Genomic DNA, 25,665 nt, shown 5'->3' with positions numbered 1-25,665 from the left:
GAATATGTCCAGTGGATGTTTGAAACTGGCTTTCATAAGACACGCCTGTGAGACCCTGAACATAATCCAGTTTGACAAAGAAATCTCTATCACACCGCTGCCACCTACAGGAAAGAGCCCCAGAAACAAGACAAGACGCTCGGCAAACTAGAGGGAAGTTTCACAGCCCTGATATCTTACTCTCTACATTAACAAGGAAAGAGACGGGGAAGACACAAACACCTGCTTCAACTGATGTTTCCAAAACTCGCCGGGCACCCCAGAGAGAAGAAGAGCGCAGAGACAGACGGCGCGGGGAGTCGAGAGAGAGCGAGACAGAGAGAGAGAGAGAGAGAGAGAGACCCCAAACACAAAGAGGCGTAGAGCGCTGAAGTGAGAGTGAGAGAACCGGAGAGGAGAAGGAAAGGCAGCCAGTCTGATGAGTTCTATCAGCGCTGATGCCTTATCAGCCTGTTTGATATTCCGCACTGTTAGGAGCGGGCTAGCACTCCACTGCAGCGTGAAGGGGAGAGAGAGAGAGAGAGAGAGAGAGGAAGAGAGGAAGAGAGATGGAAGACTCTCAGTGTGGTAGAGAGCAGCATCCTCCTCTTCCTCACTGTGCAGTGGTTCAACAGGGCCGGGGCGTCCAGGGAAACGTATTGAAATATGAATTCCGTCACTCCATCCATCAGGTCTAATTAGCCTCAACTGTTTGAAATGGCTGCTATGGAGCAGTAGCCCACATGAAGTGGAGCAGCTTGTGAACATAAGAGGTTTCACAGGGTTTACATTTGTACTGTCATTTATCCATTCTCCCCACAAAAAAAACACAGACTAAGATGGCACAGGGAATTCTGCTCCAGAAATGAATATGAATTTGTCTGATATTTAACTTGAAGCAACAATGAAGGCTCCATGTTTATTTGACTAAATGCTATTTAATATTAATGCCAGATGGTAAGTGACAGAAAGGCGCCTCAGGCACTGTTGCTAAATCATACATACACGTGCACTCATGTCGTACCCTGAAACCATAGAGCCTCTCCGCGGACACAGGCCTTAGTAACAGTTGTCTGCTAACTGCGTCATATCATATCATATCACTACCTGGCCATTTGAGAGGCATGTTACCTGTGCGAGGGGGAGTTACAGTGGGAGATTAGAGCCGCAGGGGAGGTGGGGACCCTTGGTGGCGTGCCTGCGGCGGCGTGGGGGGGAGAGGGACGCATCCTTGAAGCCACGCAATCAGGCCTGGATGAGGCGGGCAGGCGGCCGCATGCTAATGCGCCAGCAGAGCCCAGTCAGCCGGGGGAGTAAACACAAGCACTCCTGATTAATCCACTGGCTGCGCTGCGCTTGGAGAGCCTGTTTTATGAGCGCTTTATTCTCCATTTCTTTCTCCTCACTCGCCTCCTCTCCTTTCTTGCTCCTTTTCTCCTCCTGACAATATGGGAAAGTTAGCAAGCTGCAGGTGCGGAGGTGAGCAGGATGTCTGGGGTGGGGAGGGGGGGGCTTGACAAGCTAGACTGATCATGACCTCTGCCCAGTCACCGTACCCGACCCCATGGCCGACCGTATGTGACGCCATACAGATGCATTATTAACGCTCCTCGCCTCTGGAAATGCCCGCTGCTCTCGGCCCTCTGAGGATCCCGGCGCATGCCAGGGCTGCAGCCGGCACGCAGCGCCGAGTGCTTGGACCGTTCATATGCTCCGCTATAGGAGGAGGACGGCTGCCATGGTAACCAGGCCCTGCCGGGGGCCCCTGGGGGTCAGAGCATGCGTAACGCGGGGGAAAAATTGCAGCGCAACGAGCGAACGCTTGACTGGGAACAATCATATCGGACGCTTCCAGCAGGCTGGCTATAGAAAAGTCAGCGCACAAAATCTATGCACCTGCAGTTTCAAACGAGGCACAGGTGTGTGCGCATGTGTGTGTGTCTGCATGTGTGTGTGTCTGCATATGTGTGTGTGTGAGAGAAAGTGAGAGTGTGGGTGTGTGGGTGTGTGTGTGAGTGGTGCTGCTGGCTAAAAATGGACCATCCCCAGTGAGCATGAAATGGCGACGTGTGAATGGAAGTAACGAGCATCTTCGCTCAAGCGAACATGTGACCTCTCGGTGCCCTCTGAGGCGTTGCATCACGCCACGTTTCAAGCTCTGCCTCCACGCTGGAACTTCATTTAGCCATATTGTTGTGAAGTTCAGCAGGAACTGTAGGACAACTTCACACAAAAGGGACTTGATAACGACAAAAAAAGCCCTTAGAAATATTCCTTCACACCACAAATGAACATAAAGAAAGGCAGAGGAAGGAAGGAAAGAAGGGAGCGAGAGACGAGAACACACAAGACAACATCCTGCTGGAGAAGCTATACGCCACAGATCTAACGCAGCTCAACACCAGGGGGCCTCCAGCAACCAGGAGCACATGAACTGGGCTGTCTCAGGGTGCAACCAATTAAGACTTAGCTTGAGCCTCCCTCCAAAAGAACCTAACCCAACTATGGTTACTATGTAATGGCAATTAACTCATGTGTGTGTGTGTGTGTGTGTGTGTGTGTGTGTGTCAGCTATAATGAGACTAGCTCCATGAGAGAGAGCCTATTCAGCCTAATCCAGTCTATTTACTGTAGTTTTTACTGGTTGGGGTTGGTGGTAACCAAAATAAAGATCGGAATGGCAGCAACATCCAGAAAATTCAACAAATGAACACTGATGGCAAAGGCAAACATTCAATGAGGTCAGTGGAAGATAACTCTCATACACTCTGACTCAATCACACCAAGGGACCCATAAAAGAAGTGGACAGCCACTTGGTGGGGACTTCATCTGACCCACGCTGTCAGTGCTGTCTCATATCATGTGATCTAACTATCCAATGATAGATGGAGAGAGAGAGGAAGAGAGAGCCTGGGTGACCAGTGCCACGAGGACCCAAAGCAATTTGGAATGGATGACCACTTTCATCATCCACCTGGGGAGGCACTCTACAAGACTAGCACAAGATATATGGGAGCTCCATACAGCTTATCTTCTGTGTGCTCCACTGTAAGACGCTATTGATGCTTATCAGACTGGACTACAGATGGTACGGGTTGAGAATGCTCCTTTCTTTCCCGCACATCGGGACTCCCGAAGCATCGGGAAAACTGCAACCGCAAGGGGGCAACATAGACCGCCCTAATAATATGAAGGTTCGGCTCATGGAAAAACCCGAGGACACCGCGCTGGTGACAAGCGGAGAAAAGAGACATGACGCTCGGCATGTTAGATTGCAGTTGCAGAGTTTTCGAATGTTTACAGCCTACCTCACAGCTCTCTCACTCGACGTAGCCTATAACTCAGTCAGTCCAGCAGAGATGCCAGAGCAACGTTTTGGTCAATGGAGGGGGAGAGAAATGCTCCGCATATCCGTCTCATTTAATCATTAAAATGAAAGTGATGACTGGCGAAATTAATCAAACGACGTTTCAATAAACCATTGTTGAAATGAATGAAAATGGTTTTAGAAAATCGCCTATAGGCCTATCAGAAGGAAATAGCCTTCAATTCAACCTGAAATACTCGAAAGGCAACCTTAGATTAATTCATGAATTCATTACGGTTAGCCTAAGACCGCATTTCCGTGTAGGCTATAGGCTATTTTAAAACGGAGGCATGTTCATTTTAACCGGCGACGCTGGGTAGCCTACATGTACCCAGCACTTGTTATCACAGATTTTGTCCCCACCACTTTTGACGACTGAAAATAAAATGTATTTAACAGAAATCTCTTTAATACATGCCTATGCTTGTCACTTTACTTATAACCGTAGGCTACATGCATGGAGAAGATCGCGCATTTTGTAACATTGTAACAATGGATGGTCAGATATGCGATAGGGCAGTGAGGGTGATTCATTGTAACCATCGACTAGGAGGCCTAGCTCTGCAATATAAGTTTCTAGCAACGTATGTATCGTATGCATGTTCATGTTGATTCAGAGATAGGCATAGACTACCATAGGCTGCTGGGCGTCAAGCTATATGACAGCATTTTATCATGTGGTGAATTAATAACTAACGTCAGTTTAACATGTCAGAACTTTTGATCGGCGTTTCAAGTCCATGTGGCGAATAAAGCATAACGATGTTAACAATCGAGCTGTGGCGCAACTGGTTGGAGCATGTGCAAGGTACGCCTGCGATCGGGGTACGAAACCCACTCGAAGAACCCCTCCGGAACTCATCAAGAGAAAAGTTGTCGCTTTATTAAAAAATGAAAGATTTTCTGTTTTGCGATTTTTTTTATGTTTGCGATGTCTGCTGAAAAGAAAAGTTAATCGCCTATGTGAATTCGTGGTTCAGCGCACACTCACGCACATTTTTACATTGACGAGTCGGGCTCAGGTGTCTGTCGAGAGAGGAGAGGGAGAGGCAGTCGTCCTCAGTGCCACATATAGGTAGGCTATAATGTAGTGAACTGGTTAGACGAGTGTGGGGGAGGGGGCATGATCGCACAAGACAATTGCTCTTCATGAAATGGATCTCACATACGGCTGTCTATTTTTAAATGTAGCCTAGGCCTACTACACCACTTGCGAAATCGGACGTGGCACATACCCTAATTATTAGGCTACTGGATTTAATATAGCAAATCCATGGACTTTGTTCATCCTATATATACAATAAGTATAAAATCCGACAATCCAAAACGATAACGAGATCTCCCAGAAACGAAAAGCAAGTTTGTTGAGTAGCCTAGTCCTTCCAACAATCTCAGCTTTTGCGTTTGATAGATAAAAGGCATCCTGTCCTGCTGTATTCCAATGAGAAAAAAAAACATCCAAGGTATAGGGTCACGGTAATGCAGAATGCATGAATCTCTCTCTCTCTCTTTCTCTCTCTCTCTATATATATATATAGACCTGGCTTTTTACCAAATGGCGAACCTCGAAAATTATTTAGGATATAGAGCCGTGTCCATTACGCACTACAGTTATTTTTTAGGCTATTGTCTTATTTGAGTGTTTTTGTCTACCATGGCAAACATAGTTGAAACGTTCGCTCTAAACTTATGTATTGTTTTAAGAGAATATGCCAATGATAATGGCACTTTGTAAAAACAACAAATTCTTAGGATTTGTCCTCTCACCTGCAGCAGGCCCATTCAAAAGCCCATCCACCTCATTTGCATTTGAAAGAGCCAATCACTAAAGTGACACATTTAGTCTGGAAAAAGTAGCAGGCTAGCCTACTTTATGAGTTTTTTTGACCCCTCTAATAAATTGCCTATACCGTAGGCCTACTACGATATGGAGGAAGGGCTGCCTAACATTTTATCTTATGTTTGCGATGTCTGCTGAAAAGAAAAGTTAATCGCCTATGTGAATGTTTACGCTATTTAAGTTTAGGATTTGGTAGACAAGACAACCTCGGAAAGAAAATGTATCACCGGGGTTTCGGGGCTTGCAAAGGCATTCGTTGATCTTATCGATGCAGTCCTTGCGGCCACTTCTCCCCATCGTAGGAAACTTTCTGTTTAGTGTTGACAACACAAAGGCCTTCACGTTGTGTGGCAGTGCTTGCTTGCCCTTCGATCCATCCCAGTTGGTGGTTTTGCACCTGTCCCTGAGTTATAGTCTATATCATGGGTCTTCAACCGGGGGTCAAGGCGTTCTGCGTGAATTCATTAATCCAACGTTCTCCGCGATGTCATACCATCAAAATGAAACGATAACGATAATCTTGTGTGTTTGTGTTTCCTTGTGTAAGACAAGTTATATTTACACAAGATGCAGAGGCTCTCTGTCTGTATCAGGTTGAGCAAATGAAGCTTTGCCTGAATTTAGCTGAATTTATACCACCAGAGAGGGTTAAAGCGGAGCTTCTCACACTTGAATATTAATTCGCCAATGTGAATGTAAGGGTAAACACAGCAACGTTGTATCTAAGACAGCGGCAATATAAACGAAAATGATAGTAGCAGTGGTATAAACGGGATAATCAACTCCTCGCCGTGCGTTTATAGGAAAATAATGCACTGCAATAATGCCTGCGGCGTCGGGACCTTATTAACACTTAAAACGTGCATTATTTTCCTAGAAACGCACGGTGCGTCGTTGATTATCCCTTACATATCCACCTTAGTTGACCCTTGTGACATTCATTCTATTATAGGGCGAGTTTATGCAACACTATGTAAAGAATTATCAGAAACGAGTTGTATAAAGCAGTTACCCCCCTGTTAATAATAACTTATGTTTAGAATGTGTGCGTTCGTGTGTGTGCGTGCGCGTACGTGCATGCATGTAGGCACTAATGACTGACGGTTCAAATGATAGGCATGATTTGAGGTGTGCCAGGTGTGGGGGTCCGTGCTCAGTCTCTCTCACAGCCAAGGGGTCCTTGGGCTGAAAAAGGTTGAAGACCCCTGGTCTATATGAGTAAGCGCTTATGCTCTAACCGCATAATAAAAGAAGCACCTGCATTCCACAGCAGTGCTTATGGCAAGGCTATTAACACCTGTCACTGAGCTATGGACAAGCAGTTATGCTCGAAAATTATCATAATAACAGACACACCTAATTGTATGGCTCTATGTTTAAACACATAAAATTAGCAAGCATTTCCTCCCGATAGCAGCAACGTTTGCTTTCTTTTTCTGTCGGTCCGCGGTTGCTTGGTCAATTGCGCAGCAAATTATCAGATCACCGGACCTAATTTCACTCCATGTCTCGCGGACCAGCAGCAGTCTCCACGTTTCGTGGCCCATAGTTTGAGAAACGCTGCATTAAAGTGTCATTTGGTTGTAGGCTATATGTTTAGCGATTTCTTTGTGTGTTTTTCATTGTAGTGTGTGTGCATTGAGTAGTTCCTTAAAATACGGAACAAAGAGCGTCCCGTAGCCTATCTGTTCAATACTGAAGAAGACTAACTATTACCTATATATTTCTTATAACGAAACGCGAAGAAAAAATACGAGGACTGACCGTCTCGTTTCTCTGCGTTTCCCCCAATACCATGGCGACAAAGAGAAATAAATATGATTTGACATTTAAGCTGATTGCTGACAAATTTGCCACACAATTCGGGAGAAGCAGCGGACAGGAGCGCCACCACAAGCAAGCACTTCTAGCCCAAATTAACATGGCAAAGTTGCCTATGACTAAAGTGTCTAAGTAGGCTAGTCCTACTAATATTACATTTGATTGGTAACATGTTTATAGCGCGCCAGTTTACCCATCCCCTACATCAAAACAGCTTAATCAATCAAAGAATCAGCTGTGTCGGCGTTAGGCTGTAGGCGATTTTCTATAACCATTTTCATTAATTTCAACAATGGTTCATTGAAACGTCGTTTGAATAATTTCGCCAGTCATCACCTTCATTGTAATGATTAAAGGGATAATCCGGAGTGAAATGCACTTTAGATCAATTTTTCGGACTATTGGGAGTACATACGTTGAGTTGACACCAAAATCATGTCATTCGGATGTATTTTGAGAATGTTCGAGTTCACCGTTTTTAGCCAAAACTCGTTAGCCTGGAAGTGACCGGGGCAAGTCCTTTCGCCGCTACAAAACGCTATTTTTATACCTCTTCTACTGTTCCAACCAACACTACACTTACGTGGTAGTGAGTAGAGGGTCCCTAAAGCCAAACCGAAGTATCCCCACGTCTTTATGTGGTCGGATAGAGAGTCCAGAATGAATTTAATCGAGTCCGTACCTTTCCGGAAATGTTATTAAAATGTTGTTAACGCGTTGCTAGCTGCACCATCGACATTTCCGGAAAGGTACTGACTCGATTAAATTCATTCTGGACTCTCTATCCGACCACATAAAGACGTGGGGATACTTCGGTTTGGCTTTAGGGACCCTCTACTCACTACCACGTAAGTGTAGTGTTGGTTGGAACGAAAGGACCTGCCCCGGTCACTTCCAGGCTAACGAGTTTTGGATAAAAACGGTGAACTCGAACTTTCTCAAAATACATCCGAATGACATGATTTTGGTGTCAACTCAACGTATGTACTCCCAATAGTCCGAAAAATTGATCTAAAGTGCATTTCACTCCGGATTATCCCTTTAAATGAGATTAAGGAGTCGACTATTGACGGATATGCGGTCTTCATCATTTTGAAATGCGGGATGAAACTTTCTGCCACCTGGTGGTTGTTTGGGTACATTGCCTTAGCCTCGAAAAAAATCGGCTTGACGGCCTGCGGGATCTCTTCGGGAGTCCCGCGGGAGAAGGTGCATTCTCAACCCGTACCCACTGTATATCACACATACAGTATATTATGGCATATGCAAATAATTAATCACATCTATTGATTTCTTTAGAAGCCATGGGAGGGCAATGAAAATGCACCATTTATACAGGTTATCCTTCCACACTACAAATAGAAAATACACATCAGGCTTTTAAACAGAACCCTCCTTCGGAAGGAGCAGGTTGTCAATATCCCTGCACCACTATACAATGGTGGTTATTGTTTGTTTTCCAAACATCAAACATAACCAATATTTCTTTCATCTCAACTGCGTCCTTCAAGAATTACAATTAGCATATTGTGTAAGGCTCCCTGTTGTAGGTAATGAATATTTGTAAATTAAAGGAATATTCCGCTTTCAACTTTTACTAAAACTACTTTAAACAAAAGTAGTGGAAATGTAATTAACCTGAGCCGATCAGACATTGTCCAAAGGTAATTAGATTATCACTCACTACTGTAAGTAGTCAGAAACACTACATTTCCAAAAGCAAATTATACAGGACTTCAGTTTGTCTTTTGTTTATGTCTGGATAAGCACTGATTCCACATGTTTTCTCGTTCCAAAAACAAAGCCTCCAAACCACCTAAGGCTGACTGCGCCTGTGGCTGCCAGAAATGGTGGCAGATCCATGTGCCTTTTTTTGGGGTGGCGACGCGGTGTGCTCAGTGTTTTGCTGCATAGTGCTTAGTATTCCCCGCCACGTCTCAGCTGGGTATTTAAAAGTTGGAGAGTGGCAGGAGATGGGGATTATTCCTGCGTGATTGCCTGCTCATCACAGACATTGTGCCGCAACTCCTTTGTAATTATACAGGAAATGACTTTAGGAGAGGAGAGACACTGCTCCAGCACCGAGCGGCTCAGCGACCCCGTGTTCCAGATCCTTCTCTGTCAGGCCGTGATTGAGCCAGTGTCTCTCTCCCCTCCGATGTGGCTGATGCGCTGCGCGCGGCAGTTCATTTCACACAAGCGGCGCACAGGGACGCGCCACGCTCACTCAGCTGTAATGACTACTGGAGTTGTCCACCAAACACCACTACACTAGGCCTGTGTGAGGGCATGTGTGTGTGCGTGTGTGTGTGTGTGTGTGTGTGGTCTCCAGTCTTACAGAGAATATTGCAGTCGTCACACAACACCACCACAAATGTACCCTATATTAACAAATGTACAATCCACAGCAAACTCACAGGCTACACAAACAACTATGGTACACTAACTGCAGAGGGAACAGCAAAGCAATGCTTTCAATAACATACCTTGTGCATACATTTAGTCTATTAGTTAGGTTTCTTATGATTAAGGTTTGTATGATATATCGTTGTTTTGTTTCTATTAGGCCATTGATTAAATTGACATTGTTTTATCATTGCTTATTATTCCATAGCTATTGCTATTATATACAGTGAGGAGCACATGTATTTGATACCCTGCTAAAACAGGAATATAAAATCATCATTTGACAATTGATCTTAATGCCTTAACTCAAAAAATTAGTACAAATCAAACCGCCAAGGACACCAATTTTCTTTGTGATTGAAGAATGTATCGTAAATAGATAAATGTTTTCCTTAAATGCTAGGGGAAGGAAGTATTTGACCCCCTATGTAACCCTATGGGAATTTAACACATAGGGTTAACATAGGGGCAGGCAGATTTTTATTTTTAAAGGCCAGCTATTTCATGGATCTAGGATATTATGCATCCCGATAAATTTCCCTTGGCCTTTGAAATTAAAATAGCCCCACATCATCACATACCCTTCACCATAGCTAGAGATTGGCATGGTGCTTTTTCCAGTAGGCCTATTAGCCTGTTTGATTTGCATTGAGCTCAATGAGCATCAAACAGGCTAATAGGCCTACTGGAAAAAGCACCATGCCAATCTCTAGCTATGGTAAAGGGTATGTAATGATGTGGGGCTATCTTAATTCCAACGGCCAAGGGAACTTTATCAGGATGCATAATATCCTGAATCCATAAAATAGCTGGCCTTAAAAAATAAAAATCTGCCCGCCCCTATGTTAACCCTATGTGTTGAATTCCCATAGGGTTACATTGGGGGTCAAATACTTACTTCCCCCTAGCATTTAGGAAGAACATTTATTTATTTACGAAACATTCTTCCATCACAAAGAAAATTGGCGTACTTAGCGGTTTTATTTTTACTCAATTTTTGAATTAAGACATTAAGATCAATTGTCAAATGACGATTTTATATTCCTCTTTTTAGGCAACTTTAGCATGGTATCAAATACATTTTCTCCTCACTGTAATTGATTGAATTACTTTATTTTTTATTCTTTATTTTTTTAAGTATATTTTTTGGGGCTTTTATGCCTTTAATCAGACAGGACAGTGTAGAGTGACAGGAAGTGAGTGGGAGAGGGAGTAGGGGTGGGATCCGGAAAGGACCACGGGGCGGGAATCGAACCGGGGTCGCGCCACGACTGGGGCCATACTTAATTGTTTATTTACTGTTCTCCCATTTAGTCATTGTCTTATTCTCATTAGCTTTGCTTATACTGACACTGTTAATTGTGTATGTTGTTATTCTCTTTAGCTGACACTATAGTAAATGTTATAAATGTAATTACTGTGTTGTTTTGTTTGTATGTCGCTTTGGACAAAAGTGTCTGCTAAGCATCATAACTGTAACTGTAACTGTACAAAAGACTACACTCCACAGCATATGAAATAGGCACATTATATACAGCTTCTACTGACTGAATCCCTTTATGGACACACAGGCACATGGACACGTGCGCACCTTGATGCCCACGTAGTCCACAGGTATGATGGGGTTCTCCAGGGAGGGCAGGCGGGCCTCGTCCAGCGGCTCGCCCACCATGACCCGCGTGGCCACGCTGATGAAGTCCACGCCGATGGTCTTGGACACAAAGGGGAAGGAGCGCGAGGCGCGCAGGTTGCACTCAATCACCTACCAAAAAACAACAAACTAGTAAACAAACAAACAAAGAGATCTGAGAGCACTTTAGCTAGCCCCAGAAAATGACCCCTTGCACACAATAAATACACAACTCCCACTCATCTCACATCATCAGAAAATCTGCTTCAAATTCAATCGCGACCAATCATCATCAACTCCACACTGAAAGAAAAACGTTTAATCAAGATTGAAGAATCTAACACCAATCATGCCAGCAAGCCTGAAACACTTTATTTTAACCAGGAGGGAGCTTTTGCTGGCTGGAAATAAGTACACACTTACTCTTTCATGGCACACAGCATTCTCTGATGTCAGAGCATATGGCATTTGCAGAGCTGACTATGCAGGCCGAGAGACCCTGTGCAAAGTGTATCAAAACAGTATTTCCACTCGAGCACTACAGGCGGATGGAGCCATCCATCAGTAATGACCGCGGTGGATATTCAATCTACATTTCGGCGCCATAACTTACCATGACATCATTGCCTTTCACCAGAAATTGAGTGTTAAACGGCCCTGAAATTTCAAATGCCTTGGCAATTTTCCGGGTAGCAGTCTTAATCTGAAAATTACCAGAGAAAATATATATTAAGAGAAGGAGACCACTCGCCGGAAGCCATATTTCAGCATGACACCCCTGCGTATGCACAGCACTCTCACTGACGCCATCAGCATCTCTCAGGATTATGGATATGCTGCCACACTAGAGGAACAGGGGAGGAGATGGCAATCTCAGGAGAAACAGATGGAGCGCAATGTTTACTGGAATCCAGGAAAACAGACCTCAGACCTCCCTTTTCCCAGCCAAACTCCACAAGCTAATCCGGGCCCAAGCACCCACCCACCCCCTTCTCAGCGCTTTGCAAGGGCATATCTTCTTATATGTTCGGCCTATATGACTACAAGAGCTGTAAAATATAACATCCTGGACAATGGCACCCTTATATCATGACCTGGCTCTTGTGTGTGGCTAAAAGAACGCTGCTCCAGTGTGAGATTGTGCAGCATGGCCGTCCCTGTTTGAGGTGCATGCGGTGAGGTGAGGTGTGTGATGAGAGAGGAGGCAGAGTGAGTGTGTAGGGCCGTCACACACCTTCTCTAGCGCCCCCTGGCTGATGCTCTGAGTGGGCAGCATCAGGGTGGCATCTCCGGAGTGAACACCTGCGTCCTCCACGTGCTCCGTGATGGCATGGACCAGCACCTGTATACAAACACACACACGCACACACGCACACACACACACACACACACACACACGCACACACACACGTACACACACAATATGACCTTATGTCAGCTTGTTTCTCAATTAGCAAACACGCGACAGGCAGTGTTTCCCCTTTAAACTCCTGAAACAAAACACAGAGCGTGGTGCAGACAGGAGCCGCAGCCATCCGTGGCGCTCAATGTCATTAGCAGCCTTGAACAGCACTCATTAGCCCAGTGCCATGAATATGGATAAGGGACACGGCGCGGCCCGACCCTGACTACGCCATATTCATCTTGACGGGGAGAGGAGACGGCACTACCGCGGCACAATTACACAAATAGCACAAAAACAACAGCCAGTCCGCAAACACGTCGGGGCCACACGACAGCAACTTTGAAAAGGACCTTGCTGAGCGCACTGCCTCAGGCTTGGTTCAGATGCTAACGTGGAAGGTTTGAAAAAGAGAAATATTTTTAAAAAGTAGACTTGAGATGACTCACTCCAGACACACGGGACTGAGCAGAATACAAGAGAGAGAAAGTTTTGTTGAGAGGGCTTTGGTCATTCATTCCTTGGTCCAGATGACCAGTTTAGATTCATCAAGTAAATCAGAATATTAACAGCCTTGCTGGGTGTCCACACGCATAAGCTGAAACCCTTGGCTTTTGAAAATGAGCTGAACAGGAAAATGAAAGTAGGTGCTCGGCAGACAAAATAAATCACATAATATCAAAGACATTGTGGTAAAAAATGTTGTTCAAATGATGGGGTAAGGTGATTCTTTTGTTATGGTCCAAGGACTCGCACATCGGAGTGCGCACAATCAAGGCACATTCAGTGTGCAAATAGTAAAAGCGACTGCGCCTGACGTGCCTAATGAGCTCATTACAATAAGGTGGTTTACCTGCCTTTGAGCAGGGCCACACAGCTGCCCTCGGAGGGATTCAAACACTACAATACCGCTGATTCTCTTTTTTAGACATGCCTGACAAAAACATGTCATCTTCCATCAGATAGCACATATTCAACATCAAGTGTTCCACACTATGCTTTCAAAAGATTCCAATTTTAATGGGCTCAGTTTTGATGGGTCTTTATCTGATAATTCTCCAATTGCTGTAATCATTTGTACAGCTCCCAAGCGGTCTCTGGAGCGACTAGGTGAGAATGCGCTTCATCAGGTGGGAATAGAAAGGACAGAGATGCATGCTCTCCTGCATCAGTGGGCCTCACTAATGTCTGATGAGTATCCTATTCTTCATGCTGTTTTAAGTCAATGGGATCAGCATACTGTAGTAACAGTGTTTAAGAGATACACATTGGACAGAAAAAGCTACTTGATCACCAATGCTCTGCCAAGCTAATACCAATAGAGTTACAGTAGGTGGGGGTGACAGATCTGGGGTCACAACCAAAACACTAGCTCAAGGGTTTTAGGTTACATTGTTATTTTGTCAAATACTGTATAGATTACTGTCAAAGCACTTTCAGCTGGGTTGTATGAAATGGGTCCATAGCTACAGTAAAGAGCAGCTGATGGACAGACTCATTTGTCCCACATATCGATGGCTCCTCTGGAGTCTGGTGGGGAGCACAGCACTCACCTTCCCAGTTTTGGCCACAGCGTCCACCTCCACCTCTCTGGCTCCCCTGATGAACTTGGTGATGACCACAGGGTGCTCCTGCAGGTGAGGAGGGACAGAGGGACAGAACAATGATCAACACTGGCAGCAAATCAAGCACAACGCACTTATGTGAGGGGAAGCCCTTGCCTATTAGCCAGGGAATAAGCCTTGTGACTGAAAGGTAGCTGGTATGACTCCTGACTAGTAGGAGATGTGTCGGCTGGGGGAGTGGTTGAACATCGCTCTCCCATATCCACCCCCACGGCATCTAAACCCTAAGTGCTCCCTGGCTCCAGGTTTGTATGTGTTCACTGACCACAGAACGGTGAAATGCAGAGAAAGAATTTCTGTCAGGATCAATGCCAGTATTTATTTACCTATTTTATAGGAATACATTTTTGCTTTAATGCCAAAAAATATGCCCAAAATAGGTAGCTTTAGTGGTCTCCACACATGATGGCTGTAGATACAGACACAATATTAAAACCTTGTCTTTGTCCACAACGTGCTTTGACGAGGAACTATGTCACAAGCATTAAAAAATGCAATACACTCCAATCGTGTCTGGTCTCAAGGTCCCAAAGCAGGGCGAGTGTTTTTTTGCCCAGACATTGCTGGGAACCACATAACCAAATAAATAAATAAAGGATCCATCTTGTTTTTCTACAGAGAGGTCCAATTCAGGTCAGCAACAAGAACAGCTAGTTCCAGGCCAAGGGGCACTGGCAGGGGATGTAGGGAGGGGTCAGGCTTATTAAAGCCCTCTCTGAGGGCACTGGGGCTGGGGAGAGCCGGCACCAGGAGGGGTTGTGCGGTGTGGTGCGGTGCGGTGCGGTGTGGTGTGGGGGCGGGTGGAGGTCTGGAGAGGCCGTCTGTTGTGCCCTCGGGCTGGGGCACGGTGGATGTGCCAGGTGCGGGGGAGCCACGCGGTGAGGGAGCAGAGCAGAGCTGGGGGGAAGAGTAAACAATGCAAGCATGCCCCGGAGCCAGCAAACAGACAGCAGCGCCAGCTAATGCTAATTGGCCACACACACACACACACACACACACACACACGCACACACACACACACACACACCTGAGAGCGCCTGCATGCCTGTGTGTGTGTGTGTGTGTGTGTGTGAGTGGGGGGGGGGGGGGCGGTCTGGGGTGGTGCTCATGTATGTGTGTGTGTGTGTCTATGCCTGTGCTAGTGTGCTTGAATGTCTGGCCATGTCCCACAGGTCCAATCTATTGTGTGGTTATAACTTTTGATACATTGAATAATGTACACTGTACTGGTATGTGCTTAATGTTTATGCATATGAGGATTGGACACAGACTTCTAAAGTGAGAAGGAGTACAACACAAGCTAACACATAACAAACAGGTTTTAGGTGGGTAATAGCATAGGAACTTGTAAGACAATGCTAACATCTATGCTTCAGATTAGAGTGAATGCTAACATCTATGCTTCAGATTAGAGTGAATGTTTTAAAGGGGAAAATACAACAGTGGAGCATTAATCCAAAATAATGGGAGTTGTGGGAGAGTAACAAAATAGTCTACGCACATTCACATTCTTTATTGTTTTGTGCATTGGTTGTACTGATTCAAGATTGTATTGGACACTGACACACACAAGTGAGGCTGGAGGGTTTCTGATGTCTTTTCCAGATGTGTAGCTCACCTGTGACACCTGAGTGGCCTCCTCCAGGAACCTCTTCATCTCCTCCTCTCCGTAGGCCACGTTCATAGCAGAGCCACTGTGGGAGGTGGAGAGGAACCAGAGAGGTTAATCAGACAGCAGAACCTGATACCAAAGCTACAGGCTACATCTAGAAGGTTCCCAGTTGTCCTGCATCTGGTGGAGAGCGGAAGTCATTTACATAATTCAATCACGTAAAACTCGTCTGAAAAGAGACAAGGTCACAGAGCAATATAGACTGAGTAACAGAGTAAGCAGAAAGGTTCAACTGAAGAGTGTGTGTGTGTGTGCGTGTGTGTGTGTGTGTGTGTGTGTGTGTGTTGGGGGGCTGAATGCAGCATTATTTGGGTCAGCTATTCCTGCAGGCTCTGCACAAATGAGTTTGGTTTGCGAGCGGCCGGTGCTTTAAAAAGACCATTGAAGGCTAAAAGGGCCACTGACCGCTTGGCCTCCACCTGTTCTGCTGAGGAGCCCTGGGGTCGGGTGACGCAGAGCGCAGCAGACCGGTGCCCTCCAGTCACACCACCCCCCACGCCAGCCCACACCAACACCACCCCCACCTCCACCTCCACCCACCCAAAGGGGACACAACAGGAGCAAAGGACCTACTTCACCCTCGCCCTGTCACTGGAGTGACCTCTGACTTCCCCTTTGCGCTCAAAGGGCCTTCCTCACGCACAGCTCACAACATCAGAGAGGCGTCCATTACCTATCTGCTGTGATACAACGCTGGAGAAACAACCTCACTTATGGCATACAGAAATGCCAGCTGACCCTAAACACTATTCTCATTGGAGCGCACTGAGCACCTGAGGAACTCCAGATTCTACCAGAGAGAGACATCAGCACCATCCCCCCCACCCCCCCGGGCTTCTCATGACAGTGAGCCGGTGAAGTGACCGGCGATCTGGGGAGAAGCTGTGACTGGACTTGCTGTGAGAAAAGTGGCCTCTCCTGGAGGTGGTTGTTCCTGAAGCACAGCCCCAGGCACACCACGGCAGAGCAGCCTGACCAGCGCTGCCACCACGCGGGGAGTTCACACGAGCACAGGGGGCCAAGGCCACCGCGCAGCACGGCTCTCTACGGAGGGGCCTGTGATCAGCGTGCAGCAAGTCATCTGCACTGCCCCAGGTGCTGGCCGCCTTTAGAATACCAAGTATCTATTTGGTATTGGTGGCACGATAAGCAATGGATCTGTTTGGATGACATACGCCTAGTAACTCTGGCAAAAGTTTTTATCATTCTGGTACAAAAGAGCGATTTCTTCATCTGTTGTCGGAGATGTTCCTTCCCAAGATGTTCCTTCCTTAACAATCTCATAAGGTAAAAAGGTGCTGATGCTGTTAGCAAATAGACCAGATGGCCAAGTCAGATAAACCGCTGATTCAAGAGTAAGAATTCATCTTTAACAAATAAACTGAGCTCACACTGAACAGGGTCTCTTCCACCCTAAAAAAGCCAAATGATCACTACAACACCAGAGGATGGATAATTACCATCCAAACCTGGCAAATGGTGTAATTGCAGGGCATTGCACACAGCTCTGGACATACGGCAACCCAGTGGCAGCATGACTCTCAGAGCATGAGTCAGCTAACCTCAGTGGTCAGGTTATGTTACATGGTGAAGTCCAGGGGTTGTCCTTGGCCTCTGGACCATATGGAGTGCACATATGACCAGTGTTTTCATTCACTCATTATATCAGAGCTCACTAGACTGCCATGGACTGGAGAGTTCTTTTCATCTCGACTTGTATTGCAAGGAATATAGTTCAACAAATCAAATGCTTGCGTGCATTTCTGGGATTGTCTCGGATAGGCACTACATTGTGAGGGGAGCCAACAGAATTGACAGTGACATCCACCACAAACACCTGGGGCCCCTGGGAAAAGCAGGCCACATCTGCAGCTTAACTTTGAGCCAGTGTAGTGAACCACTAGAGAGGAGAGGAGAGGAGAGGAGAGGAGAAGAGAGGAGAGAAGAGAAGATAAGAGGAGAGGAGAAGAGAGGAGAGAGGAGAGGAGAGGAGAGCAGAGCTGCGTCTCTGAGGCCAGGCCACTGCTGATGAGCTGCATGTCCTCCATTAGGAGGATTACAGAAGAGAACTGCAGTGCTATTAAACAAGCAGACAATCAGAGCTCCACCCTCTTCTTTTCGGCTATTATCTACCTCAAAATCAGAAACACTATTAGCTACCTCACACACAGAGCCACTATTAGCTACCCCACACACAGAGAGGCACTATTATCTACCTCACACACAGAGCCACTATTAGCTACCTCACACACAGAGACACTATTAGCTACCTCACACACACAGAGACACTATTAGCCACCTCACACACAGAGCCACTATTAGCTACCCCACACACAGAGAGGCACTATTATCTACCTCACACACAGAGCCACTATTAGCTACCTCACACACAGAGACACTATTAGCTACCTCACACACAGAGCCACTATTAGCTACCTCACACACAGAGCCACTATTAGCTACCACACACACACACAGAGCCACTATTAGCTACCACACACACACAGCCACTATTAGCTACCTCACACACAGAGCCACTATTAGCTACCACACACACAGAGACAATATTAGCTACCTCACACACAGAGACACTATTAGCTACCTCACACACAGACACTATTAGCTACCTCACACACAGAGACACAATTAGCTACCTCACACACACACAGACACTATTAGCAATCTCACACTCAGAGGCACTTCAGGCTGTGATTGGTCTAGTAGATACAGTAATATCAATGTATGAGATAAACACATTAATTTGTATTGGTAAGTGAGTTAACATCCATTTGATAGCACATGGTGTATTATTCGTTAACATGCAGAGACATTAAGGACAGATAGATAGCACAACGAATGCACAACACCTCACCTCAGCACATAAGATGGCCGCAGAAGGCATGGGTAGCCAACCTTATTAGCAAAGGCGAAGGCATCCTCCTGCAAATGAGACAGAAAATCTGCAATGAGCCAATGCATTTTGGGTAGTCCCTTTTCCCACAGCATATGTTTACATCACTAGGTCCAGCCAGAAACATCATGCTCAACCTCACCAGTCGTCGTCAGACTCATCATATTGCAACACGAGTTTGAAGTTTGAGGATGGAGCACAGACAATCCAATTCACTGACTATGTGTGTCAGTGTGTGTGTGTGCCAGAGTCTGTGTGTGTGTGTGTGTGTGTGTGTGTGTGTGTGTGTGTGTGTGTGTGTGTGCGCGTGTGTGTGTGAGAGAAAGAGTCTATAACACAACGTCATCCAGCCCTCCTCATAACAAGCGCCCATCCCCTGCGGTCCTCATCAGACACATTTCGGCGTGCGAGCGCAGCGCACAGCCCAGAAGTAGCTGCGGGCTCACTGTGAGCCAGCTGGGCCTGCAACAGGAAGGCCCGGGCACACGCTATCAGCGGGAGACTGATCAACACTGCGCGCACAAACACTCGCCTGCACACGGCTCGCACGCGCGCACGGGCCAGACACACGCAATTAGAGACAACAACAAAGCAGCTGGAGTGGTGCTGAGAGCACTGAAGGCAGCGAGAGCAGAGCCTGACTCATCCACAAGTCTGCTTTGAAACTCTCTACTATACCCCCCCCCCCACACCCCATTGACTTTTTTAGCCATTCTCCTTTATTCCAGTTGTTATAAAAATGGCCTTCTCTGCCTGACTGGTATGCCAAAAACACGCAGTCCTAGCTGTAGACTGTATTGTCATGTGTCTGCCGTTGGCTGGACTGCTTCAGATATAAAGGTCTGCATTAAGATGCAGATTGAGTGGTAATATCCATGGAGAGAGAGACAAAGAGCACGCTGGAGAGGGAAAAAGAGAGAAGGAGGAAAAGAAGGCCAAGAGGAGGAAGAATAGAGAGGCTGCGCGTGTGGGGAGCGCGTCAGGACGGAGTCTGGCCTCTCCGCACTCACGTCCCACACACCTCCACCTGCCTCTGGCTCTGCCTCATTCCCTCCCTACGCAGCAGCAAGTAAATAAAGCAAATAAATAAATGCAAATAAATAAACAAATAACAATAAGGAACTAAGGCTGACGGGTGAGAGGGTGGCAACTTCCAGACAACACGTCCCCACACTTGTGGTGTTTGGGGGAGGCTGAGAGCCCTTGAGCACCGGGGGACTCTCTGCTGTGGCTGAGCTGAAGAGCCGCTGGAGCCCAGGGACAGGAGAGGCGCTGTGCCCCGAATCCAAATGAGCCGGAGACGCTTCTAGAACAGTCTGCCTCGCGCACGGGCACTCAGGTGACGGGGAAACAAAACGCACCTCTGTGTTAACAAATGGGCACAACATCTTTTGACTGGATCAGACGGAGACGCCAGCCAAAAACAACAAATGGCAGCAGCTGGTGACAAACTGAAAAACAGAAAGCAGTCCACCATGGGAAACAGGGGAACATAAAAGAACTATTCTGTAGTGCTGCCAACACTGCGCTGAAAACAGACCAGAGCCCTAGCCATCCTACAAAAAGTGAAGTGAAGTGAAGAAGTTGAGTAGATTTACAGGCAAGTTAAACTAAATGTGTCCTTACCTACACTGTATCTGGATCAGTGTGTACGTGGGTGTTGGTGGGTCTTACCAGTGAGCTGAGGGCCCTCCAGGGGGCCTGGTGCACGCCCAGCTCGTCCAGGATGGTGGAGAAGATGGAGCGCTCCTCAGCGCGGTCGATCTGGAGCGGGTTGGTGCCCAGGATCTTGATCCCGTTCAGGTGGAGCGGCATGGCCAGGTTGTTGGGGATCTGACCGCCCACGGACACAATGCAGCCGGTGCAGCCCTGAGGAAACCAGCGCAACATGAAGAGAGCATGTTAGCTTAGCATAGCGCCTTATCATGGTCTAGGTCTGAAAAAAGAATGTCCAACAAAAAAAACAAAACAAAAGCCATGTCTAGAACAATACATGTTCCTGCTAGACCGTTAAGGTTGGCTGCTGAGGTACTCGACAGAATCTAAAGTGCTGTATTCAAAACAACATACTTTCAGGTGTTCAGAAACAGATGCATGATTCAAACATCAGTTACTGTATCCAGCTCATGTTGACTAGGTGTCCTTTGCCATCATTCCCCTTGTCCACGCACTCTGACACACAACCAGGGCCTGTTGGCCTCGGAGCGTCTGATGCCAGCCATGGCAGCATGTGCTGGTCAGATCTGAGGGCACACACTGCCCTGCTGTGCCCTGTCTCCTACTCGTGTTTCTATGGAGATGGCCAATGTGAGCACTTCATTACTCATGCAGGGGCCCCCCCAGGTACGCTGAGCTCCTCTAATGCAAAGTTAATTACTACAACTTGGCGTCTGGGAATTGGCTTGCAACACCATGCCTCTACAAGGCTTATTTGTTTACCAAGAGGGGGAGGGGGAATAATCGCATCATGATCCAATAGCCACTTAGGCAGGCTGGTCATTTGTGCGAGACAAAAAGTCCATGGATATTAAGAAGCGGAGGGAGCAGGGGGCTGTTAGTGAAAAATCACCAGGTTGAATACTTAATGTTTTGAATCGAAGCTGACATCATTACATTACATTTGGCTGAGGCTTTCTAGCCAAAGCGACTTGCAACACGGTAAACGTTTAAGCTTTCTAAAGCAATTCTCACAACATTTCTAGAAAAAAAAAGGTAGAGTGCAATAAGAATAAGTGCACCAAGGGGAGAGAGGGCACAGCATGGCATCTGATCTGACCAGTACCCGGTACCATGCCTGGCATCAGACGCTCTGAGGACAACAGGCCCTGGTTGTGCGCAACAAGTGCATCAGGATCTATGAAGTCCGTAGAGGAAGCCTCCAGAGGAATGGGAACTCTTTACAGAAGATAAAGGGCTTCCAGGGCGAGAGAGGAATTTACCTGATTTGCATGATAAACATCTACAGAATTTTGATGTGTAAATAATATGAAATACAAACAATGTGGTGGGCCAATGTCTCTTGAGAAAACGTGTGCCACTTGCAAATGCTACAGTAAGTACAAATAACAAAACTGGCCTACTCTACACATCAATCACTCATCACATTATTTTGCTCAAGCTAAGCGGCACACAGCTGTCTCCTATGTGCCATGAAACATGAACACGGCACCTTTCCCTCTCAGTGCATGGAGCGGCTGCTGTTACGCAAGAGTTATGTAAAGGACTCTGGGCCTGGGCAGATCGACTGCCGAGGGGGGAGCGTTACTGGAAAACCTTCATATGATCTGAGCAACGGGAGCAAAGCCAGGGAATGGGAATGGGAATGGGAAGAGGAGACCCTCTTAGTCAGACTTACTGGGCACGCACCACTTTCATACTTCTTACAAAAAGTTCTTGCTTTCTTTTCTGCGGGTTGTTAAACCTGTTCTATTTTTGTTCTATTTCTTGTAAACTATTAAAAACAAAGAAAAACTGATAAATATCAAACTTACTACATCAAAATGTACTGCTAATGCTGCGCAAGAGGTCTTCATGATGCAAGTCGGAGAAAGAGCACTCTCATCTCTGCAACCCTCAAAGTCTACATCATAAACTTAAATCCCCTTCCAGCTCCTTAATGGCCTCTTTCAGTGCTACAAGACTCCGATTTCATGTTCTGCTCGGGTGGATAGAGAACACTTAGGAGAGTGAACCTGCACCACCTAATCAGTCTATGGGAGGAAAGCCCTGCTCACGCCCTTACTGGTGCAGTAGCCCACCGTTCCTCCAAGTCTCAGCTCACTGTGAAGGGGCGGGGGGTGAGTGGAGTGGGGTGGGGTTAGGGGAGGGAAGTGTGTGTGTGTGTGTGTGTGTGTGTGTGTGTGTGTGTGTGTGTGTGTGTGTGTGTGTGCGTGCGCGTGTGTGTGTGAGGAGAGTGACCCCTCACCTCCTGCTGTGTGATGTCCAGGATGCGCTCCAGGGTCAGCTCCTCGAAGTACAGCCGGTCACACTCGTCAAAGTCCGTGCTGACCGTCTCTGGGTTATGGTTCACCACCACTGTGCGCTGGCCCATCTGCCGCAGGGCGCGGATGCTTGACACGGCGCACCAGTCGAACTCCACACTGCTGCCTGCAGGAGGGGAGGGGAGGGGCGGGGCGGGGACACAGGAGGTGGCATACATATCTGATTAGGAGTCCTCAGGAACACTCTGCTTTGGATACTTCACTTCCTGTTCTTTCGTTTCATCTAAAAACTATTTAGTCTCTGTACTTTTATGCCTCGTTATTGATCTTTTTGGAAGAAATGCCTAGATGGATACACAACAATGAATGTGTAATTGGAAACAGCCCAAAATACAAAGACAGGCACGTACCAATATGATAAGGACCACATCCCAGCACCATAACACCCTGGTCAGTAAAGTCCAAATCATGCTCCTATTGATGGACAAAAAGGTTCAGATGGGAAATAAAGACCCAAAAGACTCAGTGAATATGAATAGTAAACATTGTAGCTTAAAGATGTGCTCTAATGCAGACGCAGGAGTACCTCGCCATGGTAAGTGCAGTATAGATAGTTGGTGACCGCTGGGTATTCTGCAGCCAGGGTGTCGATCTGGGAGGGACAAAACAAGTTTATTAAGCATTGGCAGCTTTTAGCGGACTGCTGGCCCCATGCCAACCCAGTGTCCGGACGCTCTCACCTGTTTGACCCAGGGACGGATATTCTGCCTCAGCCGGAGTGCCCGCGCCTCGTCCTCGGAGGTGCCCAGGACCTGGCCCACTTGGCGGTCGGAGAAGCCGTCCTGCTTGGCCTTGAGGAGGATCTCGGGAGGCACGGAGAGGCTGCGGATCGAAGGCAGCACACGGCCAAGCGATCAATGACACTTGAGAGCCCTCGGAGAACCTCCCACCCCCCGGCCCCCCCAGTGACGGAGCGCTCCGACTGAAGTTGTGCCAGGACTTAGAGAGAACTTCCCCAACCACCCTACCCTCTCCACACACACACACACACACTTCTCCCCTCCCAGATGCATCTGAGAGCATTCATGCCCGGGGATTTACTCCCACCGCTGGCTGGGTATTAAACGGGGAGGGAGGAATGAATGGGTTTAATTAAGATGTCGTGTGGCGTGGCGCTAGGCTGCATGGCTAAGCCCAGACGCAGCGGCCAGGGTCCTGCGTAGCCCGGCCTGTCGGCACAGGAGCAGGAAATTAGGTGCAGCGCAATCGATGAGGCATCAATAAATGAAGTGCTCAAAATCCCCCGGCCACACCTCTCCAACACGGGCTCTTTCAAGCCCGATTCAAGCCATTAAAATTTCAAGGCCTGGGGGAAGCGCTTCGAATTTTTTAAAGCGAGAAAAAAAAAAGAAGGAAAAGGCGATCATTCCGTGGTGATTTCTATCGTTTTATCACTCAATTATTTAAGACCTCACACCGTGAGGTTATCGGAAATGTCAAGTGATATTCACCCCAATGCACCCACCGGACTTAAAGAGCAAAACATTAACAGTCTTACGGAGCAGCATAAAGTAAAATACTTGGCCAAAGAAGATAGTGAGAAGCACTTAAGGAACAACCTATGCTATTTAAATTCTAAAGGTTTAAAAGTGAAAAGGAAGAAAAGGGGAGGACATTGATCTCAAGTCTACTATATGTCCAACAAGAAGCACTAAATTGATCTCAACTCTACTATATGTCCAACAGAAAGCGCCAAATATCCTTCCTCGAAGCCAGACGTGCACTCTCGGTGGGCCAGACATATTCAAATTCTGCTGGCATATTTCTCCATCTACACAGCTAAAACTTCTGCTAAGACAATAAAACTGTCAAACAATAAACTGGCTGTCTTCCATCGTGTCCTTTGCCAGACAATCCCAACCGAACCACAGAAACACTTGAGGGAGATAAAGCAGCTAAGAGAGAGTCTCAAGAACAAACCATTTACTTTCACAGCATGCCAACCAGACTTTTCCAGATAGCTCATCTCAGAGTGTTACCTCAAAGCCTGAGGAATCACAGGTTGCCCAGACAAGGACAAGGGAACCATTACATACAATCAATAAAAGCTACCCTGAAACTCCACTGAATAGAGACAACATATCCTGTTAAATAAGTAGTACAAATGACCATGTACGCATTCAAAGGAAATTCTGTCTTCAACCTTTAAGCACAATAGGAATTTTCATCAGAGCAAGTTTGCTCACAGACATCCTCACAGCTCCATCTAGTGTCTATGACATGACATTGCATGCCCTCTGCTGGACGTGAATGAGAAGTCATACCAGCCAACTCTATAGTAATGTAATGAGAGACATTTCCCAAGTTTCCAGATTGTGTATGAAATACACCCTACACATACACAATCACTCACTTTCACATTTTGTCATAAAACATGGCAACCCAACACCCAAATAAGGAAGCAGGTGCACCCCCTCACAAGCAAGCGGGCTGGTTGAATAGCCTACTCCAGAACGAGCTGTTGTGAAACGTACTGAAGAAATCCATTGATTAACACATCACATAAACTGGTATTGAGTGTTGATACACAATAGGCAACTTGTGTCCTCGGAACATAATCTGACGGCAGCTTTGGAGTTTTGGAGGTAGGTGGCAGGCAGTGGATACATCACTCTTTTGGTAAGGTGAAAGCAACGACTGATATCAGTGTTGCAAGTAGTGTATGAAACATGTTAAATATGCAATATGGCTCAGATTTTGCTATTGAATGGCAGTGACACAAAATAACAACAGTAAGGTTCCTTAAGAAGGCTGCTTGTGTGTGTATGTGCATGTGAAAGTCATGTTGGTTGGTGTGTTTCCACCCGTCTCACCTGTTGTACTGGGTCAGGTGCTGCTCCAGCTCAGTGATGCGGCGGAGCTTGTGCAGGAACCACTTGTCGATGGCGGTCAGCTGGTGGATCTGGTCCACGGCCATCCCGCTGTGGAGCGCCTGCAGGGGCACCGAGCGGACACAGGAAACACAATCAGCACTTCCTGCCATAGAGCCGGGATGCTCGGCGGAGCCGCG

General features: G+C 46.8%; 1 protein-coding gene across 1 annotated transcript in view; it reads right to left on the bottom strand.

Annotated features, from left to right (window-relative positions):
* The window catches only part of cps1 (carbamoyl-phosphate synthase 1, mitochondrial), a 39,700-nt gene that overhangs the window by 5,529 nt on the left and 8,506 nt on the right, over positions 1–25,665 (bottom strand). The window contains exons 21-32 of the mRNA XM_062533793.1: positions 25,469–25,587; positions 23,336–23,477; positions 23,182–23,247; positions 23,006–23,069; positions 22,580–22,761; positions 20,329–20,523; positions 18,616–18,683; positions 15,690–15,765; positions 14,000–14,077; positions 12,279–12,386; positions 11,658–11,747; positions 11,006–11,176 (exon numbers count right to left, since the gene is read on the bottom strand). Coding sequence (XP_062389777.1) covers positions 11,006–11,176; positions 11,658–11,747; positions 12,279–12,386; positions 14,000–14,077; positions 15,690–15,765; positions 18,616–18,683; positions 20,329–20,523; positions 22,580–22,761; positions 23,006–23,069; positions 23,182–23,247; positions 23,336–23,477; positions 25,469–25,587 — 1,359 coding nt within the window. The remainder of the gene's footprint in view (positions 1–11,005; positions 11,177–11,657; positions 11,748–12,278; positions 12,387–13,999; positions 14,078–15,689; positions 15,766–18,615; positions 18,684–20,328; positions 20,524–22,579; positions 22,762–23,005; positions 23,070–23,181; positions 23,248–23,335; positions 23,478–25,468; positions 25,588–25,665) is intronic.

This window comes from Sardina pilchardus, chromosome 4 (genome assembly GCF_963854185.1).
Source record: "Sardina pilchardus chromosome 4, fSarPil1.1, whole genome shotgun sequence".
Taxonomy (NCBI): Eukaryota; Metazoa; Chordata; class Actinopteri; order Clupeiformes; family Clupeidae; genus Sardina; species Sardina pilchardus.
The sequence above is the reverse complement of the archived record's forward strand: the minus strand, read 5'-3'. Positions and strand labels throughout refer to the sequence as shown.